Source organism: Vidua macroura, chromosome 1 (assembly GCF_024509145.1).
Source record: "Vidua macroura isolate BioBank_ID:100142 chromosome 1, ASM2450914v1, whole genome shotgun sequence".
Lineage (NCBI taxonomy): Eukaryota > Metazoa > Chordata > Aves > Passeriformes > Viduidae > Vidua > Vidua macroura.
The window spans coordinates 17,342,385-17,369,424 of NC_071571.1; the positions used below are offsets into that span (position 1 = coordinate 17,342,385).

General features: G+C 37.5%; 1 protein-coding gene across 4 annotated transcripts in view; it reads left to right on the forward strand.

Annotated features, from left to right (window-relative positions):
- ARHGAP21 (Rho GTPase activating protein 21) overlaps positions 1 to 27,040 on the forward strand; it is a 114,229-nt gene that overhangs the window by 20,015 nt on the left and 67,174 nt on the right. For all 4 annotated transcript variants that reach the window (XM_053977418.1, XM_053977394.1, XM_053977410.1 and 1 more), the window contains one exon: positions 26,083 to 26,265. In XM_053977418.1, coding sequence (XP_053833393.1) covers positions 26,083 to 26,265 — 183 coding nt within the window. The remainder of the gene's footprint in view (positions 1 to 26,082; positions 26,266 to 27,040) is intronic.

A 27,040-nucleotide genomic window follows, 5' to 3' on the forward strand; every position in this document is an offset into this window, starting at 1 on the left:
CAGTAAGCTGTTAGGCTGGCCAAGGTCATCACTTCTAGAAATGTCATGGAGGCTTGAGAGATCATTTGGAAAGTGGAACTTACTATTAGTTGGACTTTTTGTCCTGATGAGTGGTAATGTGCTAATATGAGCAAACTTCTGTTTTTTAAGATGCTTCCTGCATTTAGCAAATGTTCTCCTTGTCGTAACCTTTCAGAGGATACCCTGACTTTTTTTTCTAAGAGTCTTGGAATGATGAATTGTGCCACCAGCATAGTGAGGTTTAAGACCATAATTCTAAGTGACACATCATTACTAAGATCTACTTAGATACCATCCCTGCAGAGCTACATGTGTTGAGTTCTGTGGTTTTTTGCAATCAGTGTATTTCCCTTTAGTGGTAAGCACTAAAAATTACCCTGGGTTCACAGTGTAATTGAAATGTTGAAGCCAGAGGGTGAAGCTATTGACTTCCTCTGTAAATGTAATGGGGCAGTGCTTCTAGTTGATGAAAAGTAGGTCTTTGCCAGTGCTACGGTAGTGTTTTGCATACTGTGTGTTTTTGTCATAAAAGTTCCTCTTATTCTGTGGTTAAGAAATAAAAAGGTTTTAAGTTGCATTGTATGAAAGAATTATTAAGTATTGTGTCAAGTCTCTTTCATGCCACAGCTAATTTGCCTGTTACATACGGACAGATTCAGACACCTGGCTTCTCTGCACCTTTGATCATTTAGATGTGCTGTGCAGTAATTTTACATAGTAATTTTTCACATTGCATCTGAAAATACATTCTGTTGTCTCAACTGTAAAAAAAGTGTGATTTCAGATGTACTTCTTTCTTCAACATAATGCTGCCTTTAGCATCTGCCTGGTCTATACTTCACTGTTTTGAATTTCTTAACTAGATGCTTAGACCTGCAGCTATACTTTGTAAAGAGAAGTGCAACAATACCTTTGCTCTGCCTGTGTTTTGTGAATTTGAACTCTTGCTCCCTAGAAAAAAAAAAAATTATCTTTAGCTCTACAGACATACAAAAAAACGAGGAAATTGCAGTTTAATCTATTGGAAAATGTATGTTGATCAGAAAAAAAAGTTTACTGTTCTACCTGTACTCATATAATTTTTTGCCAGGAGTATTTCTGATTTCATAATTTTCAGTTACGATTTTTTTCCTAAAGAATGTATGTAAGCATTATAAGATCAAAATGTATTAAAAGCACTAGCTTATAATTCTGCAAGTTTCTTCTTTTACTTTTGATGAAAAGATCACAATATCTGCATTTCTGTAGGATAATTGCATGCTGAAGTAGCAGAAGGCACTGCAGGTGAAAATGCTCGTTTTCTTCAGGCAAAAGATAGTGTCAGAAGCAAGTGTTGTAATGGAGTGAAGAAGTAAAAATTATTGAATCTCATTTCTTTTGTTCATGGCATCAGTCTGCCCATCTGTTAGTTGCTCTGCAGTTGCTCTTGAAGGTCCCTGGCCAATTTTGGTCAAATTTCAAGGCAAGAAGATAATGAAGTGCCTGGAAATTCAGAGTCACTCAGTAGGTAGGTGGAAGCAAAGCCCTGGTTAATGCCTTGCACTGAAGGTGAAGTGGAGGAGCTGTTGTGGCCAGTCAGCACGTGTGACTGCCAAAAAACCATTCTTTCCCTTACAGGGGATCTGACAGGACGAAAGAAGATGGGGAGGAACAAGATGTATGAGTCCAAAGTCAGTTCTACTACTCATGTAGCAACTTGATATGTTTAATTTGTTTCTAAAATAAACCTTGAGCCTTCTTAGAATTCCAAAGCTCCCTGGAGTATTTGTTAACTTCTTTTAAAGGGTATTTTCTTCCAAGTAAATCTACCTTTGGATGAATGAAAACTTTTGAGAAGAGATGGAAATTTGCACAATGGTGGGGAAGAGCTTTGATCAAGTCTATGTATTTTATAAAACAAAAAAGAATGGAAGTCATGAAAGTTAGTTTCAGATTGTGTCACATGACTGATCTGAAAATACTGTTCATGCAAAACTGGGCTTGTTCCTAATAGAAAAATTATGGGGAAATTTGAAGGAAAAACTGAATTTTTGAATCTCTTCCAGTTATGTAAATTGCCTGGAGAGATTACTAGATATTATAGAGATCAATCTTTGAGGTTTTTTTTTTTTAAGACCAGAGTTTAAGTCTCTGAAAACACAGCATATGGAAGAATGGTTATAGGGTCTAAACAATTTATTTTTTTTTTTTTTTTTTAGTACAGAGGTGTTTGATTCTGTTGTTTGTTTGAGGTTCTTAATCTTCCTTCAAAGGAACGAAAGCTTCATCAAGTTCTAGACAAGCCTCTGGCACTGTGCAAGTTCAAAATTTGGGGACAGTCAGAATAGAAAGCTAGGCATAAGTCACCAAGCTGTATTAATTAGCAAGCTGTTTTTATTTAACTCTTCTTCTCTTGGGAGTGACAAGTGGTGATATTTGTTTCTCAGCTGGGTTCTGTAGCTTCTGTGTGACAGGACTTCTCCCTACTGCATTATGTTGCCTGTAATCAATACAACAAGTTGCCTGACAGATTTGAAAACCTAACCCAGAGTAACTTTATTTGTAGCATATGTTAGCTGGTATATTTACACTTTACCCTCCTACAAAAGGAAAGTAGAAGTGCAGGTGTGAAGAACATTGGTCATTAGTAATCCAGTATCTCAGAGTTTGTCTCCTGCCCATGCATCTGCAGAAAAAAAAGTGCTGTCAAAGGACTTCGGACTGCACTGGGTAATTCAGTGTCAGTAATGTTTCTACACGGCACCTTCCTCTGTAGCATTTGTGTAACACTAACAATGTGGGAGTTCTACTCAAGCTGTACATTTGAGACCACAGGTGGGAAAAGGAGAAAGGCTTTTGGAAAGGCTTCTGTGAAGGGTACTTAGATCTCTCTTGGTGTAGATAGAGGTGAAGTGGCCAAGGAGGCTATTCAGCATCATGGTCCTTGCCAGCTGGGGTGCAGCAGCCTTAAAAAGGCTTGCTGTAGGAGCTTAGGGTTCTTGCTCTGTGGGAGACTTACAGGAAGCTATTAAGGAATGTTCACTTAGAAGTTTTTTTTTCTAGGGTTTTTAGAACATACGTACAATGACTGATCATTACTTGAATTTTGGGAGAGCAATTCTAAAAGGAAACTCACATTGTCATGCTGAAGCCTAACACCTTGAAGAACTAGTGCTGAGTTTGAAGCATTTTGACTCTGATAGTGCAGATGGTAAAGTTTAACACTATAGAGATACCCAATCTGTAAGGGTAAGTTATCATTTAATAAAAACATATTTTTGTTATTCATGGAAAAAACCCTGTATGTTAAGAATAGCAAAATAAGGATGTTCTGTGAAAAATAAGATCAGTAATGCTATATGTTTTCCAGCATGCCCAAACAGATTTTCTGGGTTTGTTTTTTTGGTTTTCAGTTCAGTCAGTGAACTAGTTAAGTAAAAGAAATGTTCAGAATTTTTTTGTTGTAGTTGAGATTAGACTTCTGCTTTCTGAAGTTGGAGTTTACCTTTCTGACTGAGAGCTCAGTACAGTCCCTTTCTTGTTTCACTGGTGGACTGCCTTCCAGCTGAGGGAGAAGGAAGGGAGAGGAAGCAAATGTGATTATTTTGCTAGGTGATAAACTCAAGTTGCTTCACATGTGCTCTAGTAATTTTATTTTAATGAAGATTTTATTTTTCTCATTTTAGCTGGCTTCAGGAAGAGCTCATCTGTTTTGATTGCCTGTTAGGTGAGGCTATGTTAGCTTCAAAGTTTGTACTTGGTGTTGAAGGACAATTCAGATGTAGTTCTCTATATATCAGAGTTGTGCTTTGAAGCAGACCATGTAATCAAGTACTGAGAACATACTATTCTAACAGAAATAGGAGGATTTTATTGAAAATGTCTTAATATTTCAATAGTTCTTGTGTTTACCAACAGTAATATTTTTTTAATCCTGGTTCTCTTCTTACAGTCTGAATGCAGAGAATGCAGGAATATGTTTGCGTTCTGATCAGGCTGCCACTGTTTCTGGAGGGACATGGGTGTTGCTTTCTGGAATTGTCTTTCAGGAAGGCAATTCTCTGTACACAAACAGTTCAGCCTTCTGAACACCCCCTGGTCTCAATAAGAGGGTATTGGGCTATAGGTGAAGGTGCTTCAAGTGTGGTCACAATTGTTGATTAGTTTTATCCTAGCCTTGTATTTAGAGATTGCTAGATTATTGAGAAGACTTGAATGTATTATAAAAGATTTGCTATCTAAATAAATGTCCCAATAAATTGAAAGGATTTTCTCTGTAATCACCAGAGGTAACAGTGTATTTTCCTATGTGTTTCTATAGGCATTAAGGTATGTAGGGATTCTGCTTTATTACAATAGAAATTTTAGGATTCTGAAGCTGGCAAGTAACTTAATTCTGGGATCAGAACTGAGTAACTTAGTGCTGGGATCAGAAAATGGCTCAGCAGATCGCATGGCACTGCAGTGTAGTGAAGAATGGAAAGACAACAGGAAGTCCCTGTTAGAATTCTTCCTGTGGTGGTGCTCAAGCCAGTTGTGAACCCATGCGTGTTCAGATAGGATCACTAATACTGTAAGTGAAAAGCCTTCTGTAAAAGAAAATGTGTGTGTTGTTGATACCAAAGCCATTACATTTGATGTGATTTAATTTAGATGCTTTTACCATAATTCCTGGGGGTAAAAAAAGAAAAAAAAAAAGAAAGGGAGACCTGCCTACTTTCTAACCTGATCATGGCTGCATCATTGCTGGTGCGTACACTGTCTTCTAGAGATTCCGATGTAAGCTAGAAACAACTAGTAATGTATCTTAGTGTTTTCATGGGGACAAATAAGTGGTGATGGGTAGTGCATTATGGTAGGAATAAGCGTTGCAGTGTTCTCTGTCCGTGTTTTGCTCAGACATGAAAAATTACCATGTAGAGACATTTCAAATTAAGTCATGTTGCATTTTGTCTTAGACAGGAGATGATGTAAAATAATCAGGTGAATAGTACTAATGTGATCTAAAATGCATTTGACAAATAGAATTTTGTAAAAATTTTTCAAGATTTTGCTGTTTTAATCCTCTGCTGATATAAAAACTAAAAATAGTGAGAGCAAGTGGAAACTGAAACAATACTGGTATAGTTGTGAGGACACTGGATTGGACAAACAGGAATTTCCACAGGAGCAGTGCATTTGCCATCCAGGAACTTGCAGGTGAAAAGCAAGTGATCTGCTCTTGAGAGACATTGAGTTCGTTGGTAGCAGTGATGATATCTTCAGTAAACTTACATGTTCTCAGGAGCTTGGTCTCATTAACACCATAAAGGTTACCAAGTCCTTAATGGTGTGACAGAAGTATACTTTGCAAAAGAGTACATATGGCTTTTATTTCTTACTCAGTCCTCACTAAACTTGGCTGTGCATTTCTTGACTAGAACAATGTTAGAATCTTGCTTCCAGTTTCCAAAGATTGCCAGCTGCTTTACTAGAGTGCAGTTTGAGGAATCAAAGTATATTTGAGTATATTCATTTTTATGGGATAACGTGATACTTCCTATAGCTAAAGCTAGTCAAAAGTCAGGTTTTGTTTGCTGAAACAGAGAGATCTGTGGCTGAATATGTCAGATAAAAAAAAGGAAATGCTAGAAGTTGGTTAAAGAAAGGAAACAGAGGCCTAGTCTATTGAAAATGACTATGGCTAAAATCCAAGGAAGTGGGCACTACTTGAGCTTAACTGGTGAACTGAACTGATTGCTCAAGAGGAAAGGACTTCACCGTGTTGTGACTCAAACTGACACTTGACAGATCAATCCTGCTATCACATGTCCTTCTAGGAAGCAAACATGATGGTGAAGTTGTCTTGAGAGTGGGTGCAGGAGAATTTTTGAAGAATTATGCATCCAAATTGACGAGTACCACACTGCATGAGTTTTTAAAACAATTACTAGAACAACTCTTTTTATATGATTTAGATATTGTGAATTTGTTCACGGAGTGATGAATGATATGTTTACAAAATGTATAATAAAATACATTGTTGAATTAATCTAATGGGCTTATACATAAAATACAAGTTGCATTTATGCAGAAGAAAAATGAGTTATGCTAATCTCGGTTATTTTCTTTTGCCCTGGGTTTCTGAAGGAAAAGTTATATGTCTTGTGTACTCCCTCAGTTTCTCAGGTTTTGAGAGACCAGGAGAATTGAATAGAAAATATCAGTAGCATTGTAGCAGACTGGTGTGCATGTGTTGAAAAGCCTGAAATGGTACTGTGCCACCTGTTGTATGCTGTATTTTTCCCCCCTAAGGTTCTCTTGTGTTTCTAATTCTATGGACTGTGTTACATCATAAAAAGGAGTTGTTACAGAGGGAAGGAAACACTCCAGATATTTTTTTTTCCACTATGGAGAGAGATGGTTTGTGTATTTACTGTTTCTTCCCTTTTTTTTTTTTTAATGTTCGTAGATTTTTGTAACAATTTCAATGATAGGAAAGAACTCAGAATGGAATCATATTTCAGCCTCTTCCTGCTGTTGACTTGGTTTGTAGGAACTTTTTTCTGTGTCAGTCTTTGAGACCTAAGCGATGAAAACACCTTTTTCCTTTTTTGTTCTTGTGCACTTCTCAATTTCATTTGCTAAAAACCCCCCACATTTCCACCGGAGCTTCACTATCATCGTCAGTCTGCATTTTGTTAGTGAAGGATTTGCCCTTTCAGAAAATTGTTGCAAGTTCTGAACAGCACCTTTCTGGTATGTGCTTCACTGTGTGCTGTCGATGTGCTGACCCTTGTGTATGGTTTGTGTATTTACTCATGTAGAAAAAGTATCTGGAGTTTTAGGGAAGTGGAAGCCCTTCCTTTCTGTGAGTATGAGCTGTTTCTGTTTCAGAAAGGTCACCGCAGTTTTTAGAGAAAAGTCTGGATACTTGAGGGGCACAATTTTAAGGAAATTGTGCCTCTTTTCTACTGTTCCTTTATAACCTTTTAGAATAGGCATACAAAGATGGAGACTTCTGAAAGAGATGAGGAAGTTGTTTGTGAGCTGTTTTTAGTTTAGTTACCTCAAAATATTGAGATCTTTAACCTGGTTTTTAACAGCAGGAGAGAACACTGAACTTGGCAACAGATGTGAGAGGATATTGGATAGGTTCTTTATTTTTTATTTAATAAATTGCATAATTGAGGTTCAGCTTCATTGTATTCTCGGAATTCTAAGTGGTCCCTTAAAGAGACATAAAGCTGACCAGTGGTAGAACTTCAAAACCTGGATGACATTCATCATCTATTTTTCAGTCAAAGCTCAGTGTATGATATGGAGCTCTCTGGGCAATTGAGTGCTGGACTCAAATTGTCTCGGGACACTGAATCCTTTGGTGCCTGCTGATGTTGATGTGTGTAATCTGTCATTCTCTAGGTATGCCATGGGTGCATCTTTAAATGCTCTGTTGACCTCCAAATTGAAAATTCAGTGTATAAGCATTGCTTTTATATTTTGAGCAAAACTTTTTAGAAGTTTAATGCTTACAACAAAAAATATTTCAGTCTTATTTCTGCATTAAACTTTTTCAAGAAAGGCATTGGTAAAATGAATGTTGAAGGGAAAAAGGGAAGAAGACCTTTCTTGATTTTATGTCTTTCTAAAGGAAGTTTCACACATAGTACTGTGTGTAACTGTGCTTAGGAGGAGTAAAAATGGTCTCCGAAAAAACATGTTAACAGTAAAGAAAATAAGATTAGAACTGGGAGTGCTGAATTAGTGGAATTTGATTTAACATCGTGCGAGGAAGGAGATTTATATCTTGTAAATGAGGACAATTGTCAAGCTGGCTGATGATGATCAGGAGCAGTTTACAGTAACAGCAGATTCAAATTTACAAGTATAAAGACTGACTTGGAGAAAAACATTGAGACAGTCCATTTTAAGCAATAGCTGCAATTTACTGTTGAAGGTGCTGGTCTTGCTGCAGTTTGTGAACTCCTTTTGCCTGAGACACCTTAGTAAAGACTCAAGCTTGAAACAACTTGTCCTCAGGTCGTTCTTGTGCCTACTGGAATTTACAGGCATTTCAATACTAACCTTTGGCAGCAGCTGGCAGGCTAAGACTGACTGTTTCTGAAAATGTTCTCCTACTGCTCTGTATTGCTATTTGTGGTTTTATTTGCAGTATTTAGACACTTTTGCATAAACTGCAATGGTGTATAAGCACTGTCCAGATTGTGGGAGATAAGAATAGGTTTAGGATTTCATTAAAATGGATTTGAAAATGAATGGACAGTGAAGGGCAAATAATGTCTGCTGACATTATGGAAAGAATTACACAAATTTGATGCTGAGTTATAACTGCTGTTTTTCTAAATAATAACATACTATACAGTATATTTCTAATATAATATGTTGAATACTTTATTAGGAAATTGAGTGCTTCATAGGAAATTAATATGGAGTGATATTTGATAAATCTAAAAGTAGGTAATTGATAGTAAAACCAATCACTGCAAAATTGTACTAAAATACTGTTTAAGAAGAACTTGGTTGATGCTGATTTTAGTGTAGAACAACAGTCTTCTCTTAATTTTCCAGATCTACTTTCCCTCTTCCCTCTGCCTTATTTAGTTGGTGACAGCATTTTTCCACAGTCTTAACAAATGTGCAGCTGGCTGCATTTCCAGCCATGTGTAGGCTGCCCCACACGCTCTGCCAGCATCCCTGCTGCCAGTCCTGCAGGGTGCCAGGTCCTTCCTCGTTCCAGCATTGCTGTCCTGGGGACTTCACTGCCTCAGTCTGCTCTGGCATCTCTGCAGTAACCCCCTGCTCTGTAAAACCTTCCCAGACATCCTCTCCAAGATTTCTCAAGCTTGGATAGTTAATGGTGTCTCTTGTGAGGAAGTGTGTCTGTTCCACCTAGTAATAGTTGCTAAGCAGGACATTTCTTCTAGCCACATGTCATGTCAGCCCTGCCTGCTTCGTTACAGACCACCTAACTGGAGATGTTACTATTCTAGTTTTTTTTTTTTTGACCTGAGAATGCATTCATTTTGTGCCATGTTGCTGTTCTCCCTTTTGCACAATGAGGTGTTGTAAAGGTAATCGAGACTCTCCTGCCATATCTCTCTTAAAATGAATCAGAATAGATTTTTTTGTACACAACAGGGTTTTGGAAGTTTTCAGACTATTCACATTGGCAAGAAGGGAAGAGGTTGGCTTGGACTCTGGTATTAATTTCCAGGGTCCTTTGGATGAGAAATTGGAACAAGATTTTTTAATTTGGTTTGGTTAAAACAAATGAGGCCTTATTTGTATAACTGTCTCAAAGTTAGAGCTGCTCTTTGGCCACACCATTTGTTTAACTCTCATGTATGAGTTTGTTTTACTTCCAGACTGCTTTTATAGCACACATTTTCTTTGACATTTGAAGTACTTTTCAGTCATTTGGCCATTACTGAACCAAAGGGTGAATTGGCCACTTGTTCCTGTAGCCTTTCCTCCATCTTTTCCCAAGACAGTTTTCTGTTTCTTGCATCTCACGGATGTTGTTAGATAATTGTATCATTTAAACTGCAGGTTATTCTAGGTTGGTTCTGTGACTAATCTAATAGTTTGTGTAGTCACCAGATAAAATGTGTATGTTTCTGCAGAAACAATTTCCTGTATTTCTGAATCTCACTTTGGAATGGGAATATTAGGTAAGCAGTCAAGATACAGTTAAGTGAGGTTCATGCTAAAATAGGATTGTTGTTTGCAGATTGCAAAAAGGGACTACATGAAGGAAGGAAGGAACTCTTCCAGTATTTCTTCCGTGTCTCAGGATCCCTCTGGTGTTGCAGCCCTGATCTATAGGATTGTCATCCTTCATTACAGAAGGCTGCCAACATATCTGTGCAACACTAACAGTACTTTTACAGGTTTGAAGAGAAGTTTGCTGTTTAAGAGTACAAAGTAGATAAATCTGTATAATTTTTATGAACACTGTGACATTTTCCTAATTTTGAAAAGTTGCATGTATTGTGCTGTTTTAAAAGAGGATTCCTAAGCTTTTGAATCTTATGTACAATATAGGGAGCCATCATCACAGCTGTGCCTGAGGAAGTTTTAAGATTGATATGATGTGAATTATGACTCTAAATTGTTTATATTTAGAATGATTTCAGCAGGAGGAGAAATGAAGGGGGTAGGGAAAAGAATAAGCGCCTTGAGAGTGCCTTTGTTTGCTTTAGTGTGGTTTCTTAGGATGTTCTTATTTCTCATACATTCCCAAGAATGCATAATTTGTCAACTTCGGAAGTATTATTTTGAAGAATGTTACGCAATTCTGTCAGTTTATCTTGTTGACTTGACACATAGTTGGGGTGGGAAGGGAGACTGAACAGGAAGGAAAGTCCTTGTTCCTGAATGTCGTTGCTGCATAGCTCTCATATCCTCGAGGATCACCCGGACAAAAGCTGAGTCAGAGCACAGCAGCACTGTGCACCACAGCAATGGCCCAATTCAGGATTTTGGACTGCGTGATCAATCACAACTGGAATTTCATATGTAACCTGTACTGTGCATGGAGTGATCAGGTTTGTTGTTTGCTTATCCTTGCATACAAGATGATTATATAATTTAGAACAAAAAGGCTCGGGTTGATCTCCCCACCCCCAGTCTTACTGAGGATGAGCTATTAGAAATGCTGCTATTTACTAAGGAGTTTTCTAGAGTTAGTAAGCATACAAAACATGGTTTGACTATATAATTGCTTTTTTTAACACTTCTAGTACTTTAGTTTGTTCTCTTTAGAGTTTTATGCTTTGAGGGATTTTGTTTAATGAATTGCACAAAAAGGTAAATATCACGTACAGGAAGGGAGAGATATGCCAAGACAAACGAAGTTGTTAATAAATATAAAACTGATTTGTTTTCTTGCTTTAAAAAGACTGAGGATCTTGGCTATTTTAAAATACTTGATCATGAACAGGATTAAAATAAGTGTGAGGGGGAGGTTGCTACCCTTTTTTTTTTTTTAATATACAGGATTAAATAAATCACAGGATGCTATTAATTTTTTAATATGGACAGATATACTTCTTATTCACTACTTTGCTGTAGAACCGGAGGAGAAAAAAGCCAAACAAACAAAACTGCCTGTATTCTGAATGAAAATGTTTTAAAATAGAATCCACTTACTAAAGCCTTTTAAATAGTGTATGCACTTGTAATACTGCTTTAAAGTTACTCTAGATATTACCTGTATTTCTCATATAACATTCAGCCAGTTACTGAAGAAAATTTATTTAATTTTTATTTGGTGTAAGGGGAAGGTAAGCAATCCTTATAAAGTTGCAGTTCCAGTACAGTTACTAGAAATGGATGTTTCAGGTTTTTTTTTCTACTATGCATAGAGGTCCTTTAAATAATCTGCCATTTAAAAATGCCTGCAACCCCTGTATGTCACATCTATACTGAAGCTTCTTAATCAGGAAAATACACTGCAAGGTGATCATGGTGGGGTTTGGTTTTGTTTGTTTGTGGGTATTGTTTTAGTTCTTTTGTCAATGGTACAAAACCTGATTGATGGTACCTGGGTTTTTCAAGTAATCTAGTTAATGTGACAGGCAAAAAGTATCTTCTGTTGAATTTGAAAATCCAGAGGAAACATGATACATTCTCTTAAAATTTTAATTTTTACATATGCCCAACTATTTGATCTGTTTGCTTACATATGTATAAGAATTCACTTGTCCAGTCAAATGCAGTATGACAATTGCTTCCCATGCTTCAGAGGAATGGAGAAGAAATAAGAAAAGGCTTAGGATGTGGGCAGTCCTGCAAAGTTTTAAAGTGCATTGGATATTACTAGTGGGAAGGGAAAAGAGAATTGCTTTTTGAGCGTATTGAAGTGAAAGGTTTTAAAAAAAACCAAAACACTACCCCCCCACCCCAAAACCAAACTCCAAACACTTCCCCTTGGAAAAAAAAAATAACCACAAAAAAACCAATCAAACAAAAACCACCAAAATCCCCTCACCTCAGTGCAGAACAGGGTTCACATAATCTAAAAACTGTTTCTTACCAATATGGAAAGAAGAAACAAGCATGCTTGAGGTAGTAATGGTGCAGAACTGTTTGATCTTGCTAGATGTTATTAAGTAGACTGTGCAATTGTTATGTATGTTTGGGGTTGTTTTGTTTGCTTTAACTGAAGTCCAGTCTCTGTAAACTATATAATTTAATGTACTGTTGCTGATACTTTTTTTGAAATGAAGTTAGAAATTTGTGGGATATTCCAGTGCAGCTGCTCTGTTCCTGCTGCCCTGAAATGCCATGGCAGAAGTGGAAGCTGTCAGGCCTGGAGAGAGCTGCATGCTGCTCCACACAGCAGTGCTGCTCTCCACCTTTCCCACCTCACTGTGCCCAGGCAGATGAGAAGGCAGATGGGTGACCTCTGAAGTTTGTGTCACTAATAATATCTCAAATTAGGTTGCAGTCATTCTAAGGATTTCTTTTGTTTTTATTGTTCACCACCCACTTCCTTGGCTCTGGAGAATATACTTCCCAAAGCTTATTTTTTAAAACAGGAAGTGAGCAAGTATGAAATAGCAGGGATATTTTCTTCTGTCTATCATGGTGGTTTAAATTTTAGAAAAAGTACTTTCATGGTGTGACATTAAAGTTACTTTGGCTGGCCAAAATTGCCCTTTGCCCTCTGATGCAGCAAACTGCTATGTGTATTAAAATGTTTTCAAAGGATATGCAGTGTTTCATACTAAAACAAAAACCCTTGAAATAAAATTATTCTGTGATGTAAATCAGTGAAGTTCTGTTGGCATCAGTGAATTACAGTTTTTAGTCCAAACATTGTATGGGATTGATGACTATCACATGGTGATCCATAAAGAACAACTCAGAAGCCTTCAGTGACAATGAACTTGATTGCTTGCAGTTTTTCATCCTTTACTTTTTGTTCGTGGGAGAACTGCACTACCTGTGTTAAAAATGTTTCTTAAAATAAGTTATTGCAAAGTGCCAAAGTGTCTTGTTTCTTGCATATATTGTCTGTGACAGTTGTCTTGTGGGACATGGGGTAGATTCAAGTGTGACAATCTTACTGGCAATTCAGAGCTTCACCTTGACTGCAAATGTAGAATTAGTGAAGCCGAGTAGTAGGTAAAAACTTTGTATCTTATGGGGGACCTCGGCGCACAGCTTTATGTGGAAATTTATATTTGTACTTACCCAGATTGCCCTGACAGTATCATAGATGATTAATCATATTTTTAATATAGTTTGGTCTTAGTAAACAAGGAATTTTTAGTGTTTCTTCTTAAAGAAGAAAAAAGAGAGAGAGGGTGAGAGTGCCTTAAAAAGTTAAAGCTTTTTTTTTTTTTCATATGATAGTCTGGTGTTTCTGGAGTTGTAATCTTGGAATGATATCTTAGCATGTTAGCTGTGGTCCAAGAGGAGTCCCTCAATGAATATATGGAAGAGCTTGGTAATATTTTTCCTCAGTAACATATGAACTAGACTCATCTCAGTAAGATGTAATAGGAGCTACTCCCTTTGTCCTTGTCCTTTATGAGCCTCCAGCACATGAGCAGACTCTGGAGATGCCTGGTATATAAGTTGACCTTGTGGCTATGATGAGATACAGAAGAGCAAGTATGCCTAAAACCATATATTCCACTGCTTCAGATAGTTAGAAGTAGTACTGGTAAGTAATATAATGTAGGTGATACAGTGGTTTTGGATTTTTTATCTTCCTTTTATCACAAATGCCTTTCTTTCATGTGTTAGATAGGAAACGGTAGACCACAAATTGAGTGTAGGTTGTCTTCTTACCAGCACAGAGCATAGGTCAGCACTGTACTCTGGGGAGACTTCTGTTAGTTTGAAGAGAGCAGATCAGATCTTCTCATGTCCTGTTCTCATTGGTTCTTTGAGCTGCATCAGGCTTGTTGTTTTTTTTTTTTAATCTTATTGCTGCACCCTAGTCTCTAAAAATAATTGTAATATTCTTTCGGCCATGTAAATACTTAAATCCTGGGTTTTTCAACCAAGGGTAAGTATTTTGCAAATTCTGTAAACTTGCAGTGGTCAAATTTCACTGCACAGGGTGAGCCTCATCATTGCAATTGTTGGTCTTGGAGAAACCTTCTCACCAAAGACTATTTTGATGTACATGAAGGTTTTTTGTTACGTAGTGACCTAGCAGCCAGGGTGTCTGATTTCTGTTCTTTTAGCTGGAGTTCATTATTGCAGGCAGTGTGTGAGAATGCAATGTTGCGGTGCAAGCCTGGCTCTCGCATCACTGTCATTGGAGCCCAGAACGCAGCAGTACTGCAGCAGCTGCTGCACTGCAGCTATTGCCCTTCCTCCGGAGAGTCTCCAGTGACATTAAAAATGCTTTTTGGTCTTCCAAGTGTATCATTTGGAAGATGAAATAACAAAGATGTCTGCATTTCTTCTGAGATATTTGCAGCTGATAATGGTTTTGAAATGTGATATTTATTATCTTACTGTGCTCTTACTTCTATTCATCTGCTGCCTTGGAGAGGGAGGGAGGGAGGCAGTATGATAAAAATCTGTCTTGGTAGCAGTGCAGGATGTGCTGTTTTCAGTTTAAGCAAAAAGTGTAAAATCATTGCATGAAACAGCTGGTGACTTAACTCATTGTGGAAATTCACATTGCTGGAGAAACATCTTGTAATGTCCAGAAGTACAGGGAAATAATTTGGCAACAGTGAGCAATTCAAGCCACAATAATAGGCTTGCAAAGACAAGTAGTTCTTAAACAAGCTGTAGCCTCCAGACAGAGAAACAAATGTAGATTTAGTTAACTATATCAACCATTCTTACTGATACACGCAATGCAAACTGTGAGAAAACACATGCAGGTGACATATGATCATGCCATAAGTCAATGTTCAGAAGCTTTTGGATTTGCAGTTAAACTGAAGATCCTGTGGACAACTTTCTCCTCTTTATCCTCTTAGTGACATCTCTGGGCATAAAGATTTAATATATTTTTTTGGGTTAATGACTTCACACTCCTTTTTAAAGCATTTTCCTGTGCATTGTATCTTTGAAAAAGAAGTTACTCACTGAAAAGGCTGCTTTTTTTCCCTCTGTTATATATGCACAATAGATTACAAATTTAGAGATCAGTCATAATTTAATTTGGATGTTTGGATATGTGGCTTTACATCTGTGTATACTAATTTTATTTTATTTTGCTTTACAATGGATAAGCCTTTTCACTTCCAAGTTTAGGACTTTGAAATGTAAGAATGTGTTAATTAGCACATTATATAGAATATTGATATTGAATGTCTTGAAACACAGGACCAAGATTGTTTTTAAGTGGTGAGTTTGCAGGAGTTTATTAATAAAGTCACTATATTAGAGAGCTTTAACACTGTCTGTTGTCTCATGCTGTATGTAGATCTGTTTAGAGGTTATTTTTGAGGAGGGAAGCTGTGTGTGTGGGGAGGTAAAGAATCTTGGCTCACTGGTCTTTTTTGTTTTGAGCCATGTTCTCCATGTTAAAATTCCTTTGCCGTTATTTAGCCCTGATCCACACAGTTGTTCTTAAAACTCCCCCCCCTTATGTCTAGGTAAATCTTCTACAAACTGAGTCAAATACTGGAATAACAACCCATGTGCAATAACCATGTTTTTAAGGTTACTGTTTAGGTTTGCCATTGAAGGATCACATCCCTGATCTTCCAAAGGCTTCTGTTTGGCTTTGGGCAGGTCAAGAGATTTTTCTGGTATACATGAAAAAAAATCCCAAGTGAAGCTGCCATAGTGCAGTACTGAATGAGCTTAAGCCTTAACAGCTTGAGTTACCAGCAGGTACAGTGATGCACTTACGCAGATGAAGTGATGTGTCTAGTCTCTAAATTATCTCATTTTCTTGTTTTTAGAACAGAAATGAGTATGTTCTGTTTATGTTGAAAAAGTTCAGTAGTTTCAGTAAGAGAAGGTCAGCCTCATGCTTACATTCAATAGAGAGCAGGTATGAGGATGCACTGTCCCACTGTTCAGCCCAAAAGCAGTAAAGCTCTTACTCAGTATTATAGCTGCATCTTGGAGTAGCCTAGTCAATATAGGGGTTTGCCATAGGGACAAAGAAGCTGTGGAAAAGTGGTTGTTCTCTTGGGTGGTTTGGTCAATTTTAACTGTGTCCCTTGTAGAGTTAATAATTTTTTGATTCAAGTCATGGTCTCTGGCTGCAGTGGAGAAAAACACTATGAAGGGAAGGAAATCTGTAGGTAATTTCAGGGCTGGTAGTAGTTTCAAGGGTGGAGAGTCAGTTTATTGGAATGGGGTCTGTGCAGGTGATTTTGGTGGCTTTAAATTGTGCAGCAGTTTTGGTTTCCTTGAAGGCTTCTGCAAAGCTATTTCACATGTAAGTACATTTGTGCTTATGCTATGGTGGAAGTGTAGTGGAAACTATCTGGTATTTTCTGAGTTTGGTAAAGACCAGGTTATTCTAGAAAGCAAAAAGAGTACAAACTTCATTGACAGTCATTTCTATTTTTGCAGTACTGTACTTAGCTGGGGGCAGAGGTGGTGTTTCTCATTGTCCTCTTCCCATTTTTAGGAAGCAGAGTGGGTCATGGGGCAGCTCATAGTCTTGGATTTGAAAAAAAATTCCCATAGGTTGAAAGAGGCAGTATAAGGCAGTCCTTGACAGCTGGTGACCATGCAAGGTGCTCTTAAAACTTCTGTTAGACTGCTGAGAAAATTCTTGTATCTTGCATGGAGTAACCTCAAACATTTTTTCAATGCTGAGGAGCAGAAGCATGCTTTCTTTGTCTCCTGTTTCTGATATTTTCAGATTACACTGTGAGGTGAGGATAGAGAATTTCCTATTCTTAACAAGCAGAGAAGGAAAATTTTCAATTTAGCTAAATTAAGATCACATGATAATTTGCTGTTGTGCTAGCTACCAGCCCTGCAGATGTTTCCTTTCTTTCCAGTTTAAGGATGTAGCTGTTAAGAGGGGTGACTTTTGCTAATGGGTCTATAAGAAAACAAGGAAGCTCTCAATTTCTCTTTGTTGTTAATGTTTTTCTGACTAAATTTAATATTATGAACTGCATGTTTGTTGTTTTGAATAACAAAATTTAAGATACAAACAAAACACATAGTGAAAATAGTTTGCATCTCTGTCTTGTGAAGTTTTTCATTCTATACTTTTTATTCCGTGTCCTAGTGCTATTGCCTGAAATGGGCTGTTACTCTGTGCCAGTATAAATTATCTGAAGTGTACTTAATTAGCTTTGTAAAGAATTCCAGTCAATTAGTACACTTTTTAGATGTGTGCAAGCTACTACAAATGTATGTGTATATATCTACACACACAACAGAGTATACTTAATTTTGTGTGTATATATGTGTATAAAACAAAAATAGACATATGGTAGATGAATGAATTGAAATGTGCTAAACTTGGTACTTTCTAGAGTTTAAAGGGAGATCTGAGAAGCTAGTTTATGTTTGTTTGTGGATGACTAAGGGGTTAGGGGCTAAGTGTGGAGAAATCCTGTTTAAGAAGTGGTGGAGCTCTAGTCATACCAGACATGATCTTGGTTTTGGTGAAGTTAAGAGCATTGTTCAGAAGGTCCAGCTATCAGAACTACCATATGAGAAACCAGAGCTTGTGCTGTCTAGAAAAAGAAAAAAGTTACCTTAAGTCTAGGCAGCACTTAGTAAGTTGTAATTTTCCTTAGTTCAAAGTAGAACAACTCTTTCTGAATCTCACCTGGCCTGGGAAGCTGAAAGCTGCTTTCATTCAGGCAAGCATGTCTAGCTAGGCTCAGTTTGCAGAACCACTTGGGATGTTACTGCTTTTAATCCAGAGCCAAAAATTTTCAGTTGAATAGACACATGGAGGGGACACTTTTGAGATCATCCTTGCTGCAGATAGCCTTCAGCTTTGCTTTTTAGGTCTAGTGGTGAGACTGACATGAGCAGCAACTGCTTTACAGAGCCGCCTTTCATGAACAGTAGAATGCAGTAAGGCAACTTTGAGCTGTGTAGTAATAACATGCACACATGGAGGTTTTTACTGTTTGTTTTCTGTGTATGCCTTGACCTTTAGCAGAACTGAAATCCTTTATTTTGAAAATGCTATTTCTCCTTTGAATGACTATGTTTACTACAATGCTAGTAGTACAGAAGTAGACAGAAAGTACACAGAAACATGTATCCCTCTGTCCTGCTTCCAAGCCCGAGCCAGCTCTGCAGCCTGCATGATGCTTGACAGAATTTTGTTTCCTTCCCTGTGCCTCCCAGCCATCTGCCGTGCTGGCACAGATGCTTTGCTTTTGAAAGGTCGCAGATTTCCCACTTACTTCATGCACTGGGAGTAGTTATGTTTTGCCATCTTAGTTGCCTTTCTCCTTACCTGGTCTGGGTTTAAGGATATGATTTATGTATTTTATTGAATTAAAGTATTCAGTCCTGAGATGCACTTCAGAGTTTGGTATCCTCACTAACCTCTGCTGCAGGCAGGCAGCTGCTGCCTTTGTTATTGAACTATACCTGCTTCTGTTCAATCTGGGTGAGATTCACAGTCCTAAAAGACAGATAAGTTTGCTCCCAGGATGATGTCTTAACACATGTCTGAATTCAGTTTGGTTAGTCCACCAAAAAGGACCCAGGCTTGGTACCATTATGGTGTGTTAAAGTGATCAGAGGTGAGCTCCTATGAGGGACACACCTAGACCTTTGGTCACTCCTTCAAGGGATGCTCACATCTTTATTGTCTTCCCTTGCTCTGAATTATCTCACTGTGGGTCTCTGCAAGACCCATGAGGGGGCTTAGAGAGGAGAGTGGCTCATGGAGACCACCTTGCTGTTGCTGGTGGCTGCTTGAGTCACTAGCCCAGGTGAGCAGCAAACAGGAGGAATGGCATTGCCTGTCTTCCCCTTAGTCTTATTGTGATCACTAATGATCTGTTTCTGTTTTCCTGTTGTTTGATATTGAACCATTAATTGTAGTAAAAGTCTCCACTTGTAGTCATAAAGGGTTTGCGTCTTGTTCTAGTAGTAGTTGAATTCTTCAATTTGTTTGCGTCTATTACCCTTTCCAGTTAGTGCATCCCACTCAGCTGCAATACAAGAGAAAATGTTTGGGTGTCTCAGCAAATATCCTGTGCTTCATATATCATTACACTTGCCTGATAAGAGATGAATGGGGACCCTGGTGATTCTGAGTGCTGGTACTTTTCCTGAGTTTGGGAGTTGAAGTCTTCCTCTGGAAACTCTGATTTTTTTCTTCCCTTTTTCCCCCGCTCCACTTCACAAAGAACTGTAGCATGGAAGAAGAGCTGTGCCCTCAGTTCCAAAACCAGACAGTGGTGACTCCAGAGAGAGGGCCCTGACTGGACCAGCTTTTTCTGTCTCTGTTAATACTATCTACTGATGGTTTAATGTGTGTGGACTCAGGCTGTGTTTATCTCCACATCTCGTCTTGTGGTGAGTGTGGTTCTGTAGCTGTTTGATCTTAAGAGCTTTGAGGGTTTGTTTACATCTGCATCTCCAGTTTCAGGTGCTTCATGATGAGGCACCCTCCTCTTGGTAACTACTGAAAACAGGCTCAGCAGTTACAAGCACTGAGCAACCAAGTCCTTCCTGCAGCCTTCTTAAATATATAGCACTGAAGTGCTAGGATGGAGACAGATACCTTCTGTCTTGTGTTCTGAGGGTCTTGCTACCAGTCAGAGATCTGTTGAGTGGAATCCATTTCCCTGTGGCCCATTCTGCAAAGAGGAATCCTTAGAGATGTTCTAGGATAGGAAACTCCTGTGCTTTAGTACATCTGTGTCTCAAATTGCCTGATTTTTCTGTTTGGGTAGCGCTCTTACAGTGTCACTGTAGATAAAGGCTTTCTCAGTGGAGTGAACTAATTTCACTTCTGTATATCAGAACATAGCAAATGTCAGCAATCACATAAATATATGTTCAATACTGTTAGGTTGAGTATATTGTGCTGTGAATCTGTATTGCATTTTAGTTATATGTTGAGAGTTCAGCTCATCATTGGATAGAGGGAAACTTCTATTTTTAAATTACAGTGATTTATTTCTGCTTGGCAAAGTTCACTTTGACAGACAGTGATTACATTCAGCCATGCCCAAATAATGTTTGTATTTCTAAAAGGTAGACAAGAAAAAGGATGTACTTTTGGATTGAAGTAGGTAGAGCATGTAGTTAGGAATTATCAGTCATCAGCTTAAATCTATACATAAATTAAACATTATTAATTTTTTTTTCACCTGGTTGCTTGCTTAGTGTGACGGGTGACACTGGAGTAGCATGCAAAAATGAATGCTCCAGTTCAGCACTAAAAAACACAAACATTTGGGATATTTGTTAATTTACTGTGTATGCTAATGTTGATAATAGTAACGAAGGGACAACTTTGGTATTATGCATGCACTGCTGCATGCATCTTTGGAATTTGGCTGAGAGTTTTTTAACGAGTCTAGCATGTACAGCTGTTAAATATTCAATTGGTGTTTTTCTCAGGGTTTTTTTTTTTGTTTTTTTTTTTTTTTTTTTTTGTTTTTTTTTTTTTTTTTGTTTTTTTTTTTTTTTTTGTTTTTTGCCTCTCTTCCTTTCTGCAAATTCTAGATGCCTTTTTTATGGTGTCAGTTACCATCCACAATCCTTTAATAGATTTCCTAATATCTCACCAGTTTGGCAGACTGATTTTTGACCATCCCTGTGGGTTTGGAGAATCGTGTTGATTATACTCTGTAGCCATCTTTCAAAGACATAAAAAAATGAAACACTTCTTTGAGGGAAGGACGCTGTCAGTATATATTTCTTGCCTGAATTTCTGTCTCTATCAACATCCTACCTATTCAGGGCAAGATATAAATTTTGGTAAACATGAAAGTCAGTCAGAAGTTCAGACAAGTGGATATTGGACACAGAAGCCTAAAATTATTTGGGTTTGGGGTTTTCTGTGTTCCAGTTTTCCTGCTTGTCGCTTTGCAGTGATTTTTTTTCAGCAAGAAATGAGTGTATTTCCTGAGGCTAAAAATGATGGAACTGATTTATTTGTTTTGAGAAGAAGGCTGTGTTCTGAATACCTGGAAGATGGATTTACTTAATGTCAACTTTGTCAGTAATTACTTTTCTTCAACTAGGAATACTTCTCTATAAGATGTTGTTTGTGCATTCCAGTTTGATTTAAAGACGCATTAGAAATTACCTCACTGCATCTTTAGACTGTTTCAGTACATGATCATAGTATTTGGCTTTATAAATGTGAACCATTTCCCTTGAAATTTTGTTTTTTTAGCTTGAGAATTGAAAGAAAAAGACTCAATGTACACCTTGTGTGAGTGATCCTGCTTCTCAGGTGCTACTAAGATGAAATACTGTCTTTGTGTGCTCTATATGCCTTTCTATGCTGCAAATGAGATGGAGATAATGTATCTCAGAAAAGGTTGTATAATCTTTTATATGGCTGCCTTATAGGTAGTTTTTTTCCTGTACACATTCTGTAGGCTTAGCCAAAGACCTTTTTATTTCTTCTTTGTTAGCTTTTTAAAGAATCTATTTTGTTGTCACATTAAATAAGGCAAGACTGTCCTAGAAAAGCCTTTTTCTCTGCAATAGCAGATATCTAACAGGGCAGTTAGCTAAGTGATAGCGACTGGGTACAAAAACCAGGGAAAGCAGATGACAGTAAAAGAAATATCCCTGTTTTTGAGTCAGTCCAGCTATTATTAGAATATTTGGTATATCCTGTCTGTGTCTTAGGAAGATTTTAGGGATCAATAGCTATGTTTTTTTCCTTTGGCTTATGTCAGTAGTTACTGAGAAGCCCTAAACATCGTACAATGGCTGTTGAATCAGTAAAACTGGGTAACATCAGCTCATTTTCTATGGAGCACATACCTGTCTAGCTGAACGGCCATATCAGGTATCAATTTTCTTGGTAGATGAGCTAAAAGTTGAACATTTGCTAAGTGCAGCTGAAGCAGGTGCGGCTTAGCACAGGCTGTCTCTATGTTGTGACTGAGGTACTCATAGATAAGTCCCCTGGATGGTCTGGTGGTGGGGGAGATTGGTTGATTTGAGAGTTGGGTTTTTTTGTTTATTTTAGTTAGTTTTTTAAATACAGATGTAAGCTCTGAAAAGTGTAGTGTGGGAAACCCTTACATCTACAACGAAACCTTTATTTACGTGGTTTATTTGTTAGGCATTCTGTATGATAAAAAAAGGCATAAACCAAAACAGTTTAAAAAGATAGCAAATCTGGATGCCAGTCCCATGCCCCATTTCTTTAGAAATAATTTTGAATTTGGATACTAAACACAAAATATAGATAGAAATTGATTGCTCATACCAACTTTAAAAGGGCTTGAATGACTTTTCCAGAATAGATGGTACAATATAGTAATTATTTCATGTGTTCACAATTTTTCACCTATGAAGACAGTGTTCACAACTTAGACCATATCTGTTTATCTGTTTAGATAATCAAGACAACTGTTTATAACTTCAATTGCAGTTGCCTACACCTGTCACGTAAGGATTTTTAGCTTGTACAGTACTGTACATTGAGGTTTGTAAATTGATCAGAAGATTAAAAATTAGAGGGGCTTTAGAGAGCATGCAGGCTGGATGTGTTAGCTTTTTTAGTTGTTATTTAGACTGATATAATGGGAAACTATTGCTTTGAGACTTACTTTTAATTTGAAATACTATTTACAAACATTATTGCTACTTACTGATTTCACATAATTCTGTTACTGCATATTAAGCTGCCAGTGATTCATGTAGTTTTTTTATAGTGCCATCTGATTTTTCATGGATGCTTTCATTGCTCAGAAAGAAGGGTTAAATACAATATTAAAAACAAGGTATACATTTTACTGTGCACTTAAGCATCTGTTGTATGTCCTTGCAATTGCACAGAACAGGAAATGATGCTTTGAGATACTTTGTGCAGAAACCTTGTATGAAAAATTCCTCAGGGAAATGATGCTTGAATCATTTTTAGTAGCCTGGGATTCTTCAGTCCTTGAACTTGAGTGTATGCATTCTGACTTCGATTTTGAGAACTGAGTCTGTAGAGAAATAAACATACAGATCTTCAGTAAGGAGTATGGCACAATAATCTTTGGTTTGTTAGATCTTAGATGAAAATGAAGCATTGATTCCTCATCTCTTGTAATGCAAATGACTCTACCCAAAAGACAGATTCCCTTATGGATATGAGATACTTATGTATTTGTAACTTGATATTTGATTTTCAAGGAAAAATGTAGGGACTTTGCCTTCAGTAGTGTGTACTTGCCTGTGCTAAATATCATATGTTTCTTTCTTGCTGTCTTGCATCCTTGTTTTGTTTGTTTTTGAGAACTTCTCTTGTTCCTTTTTAAAGCTTTTTCTGGCAAGGGATATTCTGGTGTGTGTGCTGTGGTTGGAAGTGTCAGAGGGTTACTCAACAGATGTTGATTCGCTTTATAAATCAGCTCTTACTTGTTCGTGGTGGTGGCTGAAAGTTGCTATTACTGAACATGTCTCATGTTTATTACTGATACTACTGACTTTTTCTGTTACCCCGTTGGCAGACCTTGCAGGGGGTCCAAGGTTGGCATGAAGTTCACCTTTCCCTTCTAGTGTGCTCTTTCAAGAAATAATTTGACTGTGGGTTTATGAGTAACTTTTATTTCAGTAACCTGTGAATGCTAAACGTTTAAATGAAATCACAAGGAAATTAGAGGTACCCTGGCTACACTGAAATGCCGAAACTCCTGTTTCTAAAAGCTAGTGAAGTTCTCTGTATGGGTCTATTTTGAACTGAGGTTACACTACTTCTGTATGTAAATTATAGTCTTTAGTTGTTACAGATATTAAAACTACCTTTTGGCTAATTAAGGAGATTTTGGTTAGAAAAAAGATGGAAGTATATTGAAGATTTAGAATTTTTCAGTGCTACATTTAAGCTTGTTGTTTACCTATTTCTAACTATGGGTGTTTGCTTATGGACATTTTTCAATATCTGTGGTCGTTGGATCATTTGAAACTTTGCATCATGTGTTGTGTATAAAAATCTGAGAGAAGAAACAGAAGATTGCAAGGGAATATTAAATAGATGGCTTGCTGTGAGTCACTTGATGGAGGAAATCACTGTCATTTTTTAGAGGCCAGTGATATTTTTCTTACTAGGAGCTATTTCTTTTGCCAGTTTGCTAGGATCAAAATGTTCTTACTGGCTCCAGTTTCTGCATGTGTCCTGAGATTGAAAGCCTGAAAAGCGACATTTATTTGTGCAATACTGATAAAATGCTCTTGTGTTCGGAAGCTGAACAGAGTGGTTAGGAGCACCTCAATAACAAACTCCATCCTTAGGCCAAAGGATTATGTAAATTTTACCCTAATCTTTGCATTGTTTGAACTTTAAGCTCAAGCCTCTCATCTTGGCAGTTTCGCAGTGCTCACTGATTTTTCGTTCATTAGTCATCTAATTGCAGAGTCTTCTTGGTTTCACACTAACACATTAAAACATGAATGAAGATGATAGATGAGGACAGACTAGTCTGAGATGGGGTCCTTGATATTTATAACTGTTCTTTCCAAAATCTGCATTAATTCTTCCAGGCTGTTTGGAAGAGTAGGCTGTCAGGCTGCTCTAGTTTCTCCATAGTTTCTTGTTCCTGAAGCAGCTCTATTTCTTGGCTTGGCTGTAGTGTCCATTTGTATGATTTTTTATTGCTGAAAACAGGGTTGTTGGAGGTAGGGAGGCTGGTCTTTGGAGCACTTGCTAGTATTTGCTAGTTCTCCCTGTTGGACAAAAGCAAGATGTGGGTTTCTGCAGACAAACGGTAGCATCTGTGGACAAATGTGTTGTCTTTTACATATCTGAATGTAAATGTTGTTCTGGTGGATTAACTCTCACCAAGGAGCTGCAACATTTTCCTTGTAGTAATATGTGTTGCTCTTCTTGTGGTTAGAGTGGAAATGCTCTGTCTTCTCTGTAGATGTTGGTTGGAGTTGGCTGAGTCCACCTTGCCAACTAGCACTGTAGTTCGAGATTCCAGCTCTTAAGACTGAAGCAAAAGAGATTATTTTGGAGCAGGACAGAGAGGAACCAAGCAGTGAATTCTGGCACTGATCAGCCAGTTGCTGAGCCACAGCAGCAGAGCTACTGGAGGACAAGAAGACTATTATTTCTGTTTGAATACCCTTTGAATAGGCTATAGGCTCTGGTATCTAAATTTGTTTCACGCATCGTTGAACTAGAATCTTTAGAGGAGGGTCATAGAATTTTGCATGCTCTCTTTGTGTCTCCTGCCTTTGAGTGCTGGTATGGCACTCACTTTGAAAGTTGAAATGGAAGATTTTCTATAAGGCTGAGAAGGTAAATATTTTAATATATTGCTTGAGTCATAGATATATAAAATGACCAGTAAGAAAAAAACCCACCCAAGATTGCTTATTTTTGTATGAGAGGAAGGATTGAAGTAGGACTGTAAAAGGGAAGGACATTTTTACTTTTGTATTTAGAATTTGCATACTGAAATGTTGAGAGAGACAATAGCTAAGGGTGGAAAAAGCAAAGGTGAAGTCGTAGCTATGACTAGAGGAAAATGTCTTACTGGAGAAGTCTAACCAATTGCATGTTCTGTTTTACTTGTATTAAGTAAGGAGGTACTAGTCAAGAAAATCATCCCTGAATTGTGTGGGAAGAACTTTGTTTTGTACTTGTGTATGTGAGATATGTACAGCCAGAAATGGGGTCCCGGAAGTCATAAATTTATCTCTAAATAGAAGGCAAATTAAACATGCAAGCTGTATGCATTTCTTGTGGTTCCATCAAGTCTTTCATTGTTGAATGCTGATTTTTTAAATATCTAACCTCATTTAAAATTTAAGTGTTATTCTATGTGCAGTATGACCAGAGATGCAATGATGTAAGGGGTGCTGCTTTAGCATACACATTTGAAAATGCTAGTGATCATCAAGTTATTTTGGTTATGGGGGGAGAAATTCTATTTTCAAATGTACAGGCATGTCTGGGTTTTCTTTCTATTTTTCAGTGATCCAAATGAAAACTCCTCTGCATATCTTTTTCTCTTTTAGGCATCAAAAAATAAAGATGGAAAAGACCAGAGTGAAGCTATATCACCATCGGAGGAGGAAGAAACTTTCTCTTGGCCTGGTCCTAAAACTGTTGTGCTAAGGAGGACATCTCAGGGTTTTGGCTTCACCTTAAGACACTTCATAGTTTACCCTCCAGAATCTGCAGTTCAGTTTTCTTTTAAAGTAAGTGGAATTAATAATGAAGCACTTTATATAAAGCTTTGTACTTTTTTAGGGTCATAAGTCCCACTTACTTGAAAGTAAATGTGTTTATAGATCTTCTTACACAGGTGAAAGATCCCTTGTAAGGTGGGTGGGGTCATGGCATTGTTTAATAGCTGTTTGCTGATCTGTTCCAGTAAAATGAAATTGACTGAGTTTGTCAGTCAGTTAAAAATAATTGTTTCATGGATAAGAACAGTGATCACTGCAGAACAGGTAAGTATTTCTCTGTACAGATTCTTTTTACCCAAAGCTAGTGTCATTAATTAGTCTGTATGTCTTCTGAAGTGTAGACTTGAAGGGTATGATGTTTGGGTTTCACTGTTGTTGTTCCCCTCCCCACCTGAAGTTTGTCACACCATCACATTAGGAGATGAAGAAGAATATTTGCCTTGGTTTCTGAGTATCCTAAACTCAGTGTACATTAGAAAGACGAATTGTGTTTTGGTGTTACATTCTTTCTGCTGAAAAGAGGATCTGCAGTTGAGATGAATATAAACAAGATATATACAGGCCTACATTAAAAGACAACTTTCTTCAAGTATTTTGTTTTTTTTAATTTAGAACAGAATATCTGAATGTTAAGTAGCTAATTGGTCTTCCTTGCTCAAAGCGTGTACATGTTCTCTTTTGTGACTGAAGCTTTTGAAAGTTGCTGTAATATGCGGTGTTGAGAAAAAGTTCATTTAATAATGAGAAGAATTTGAAAATTGAGAGAGGGTGTTTCCTAGTGAGT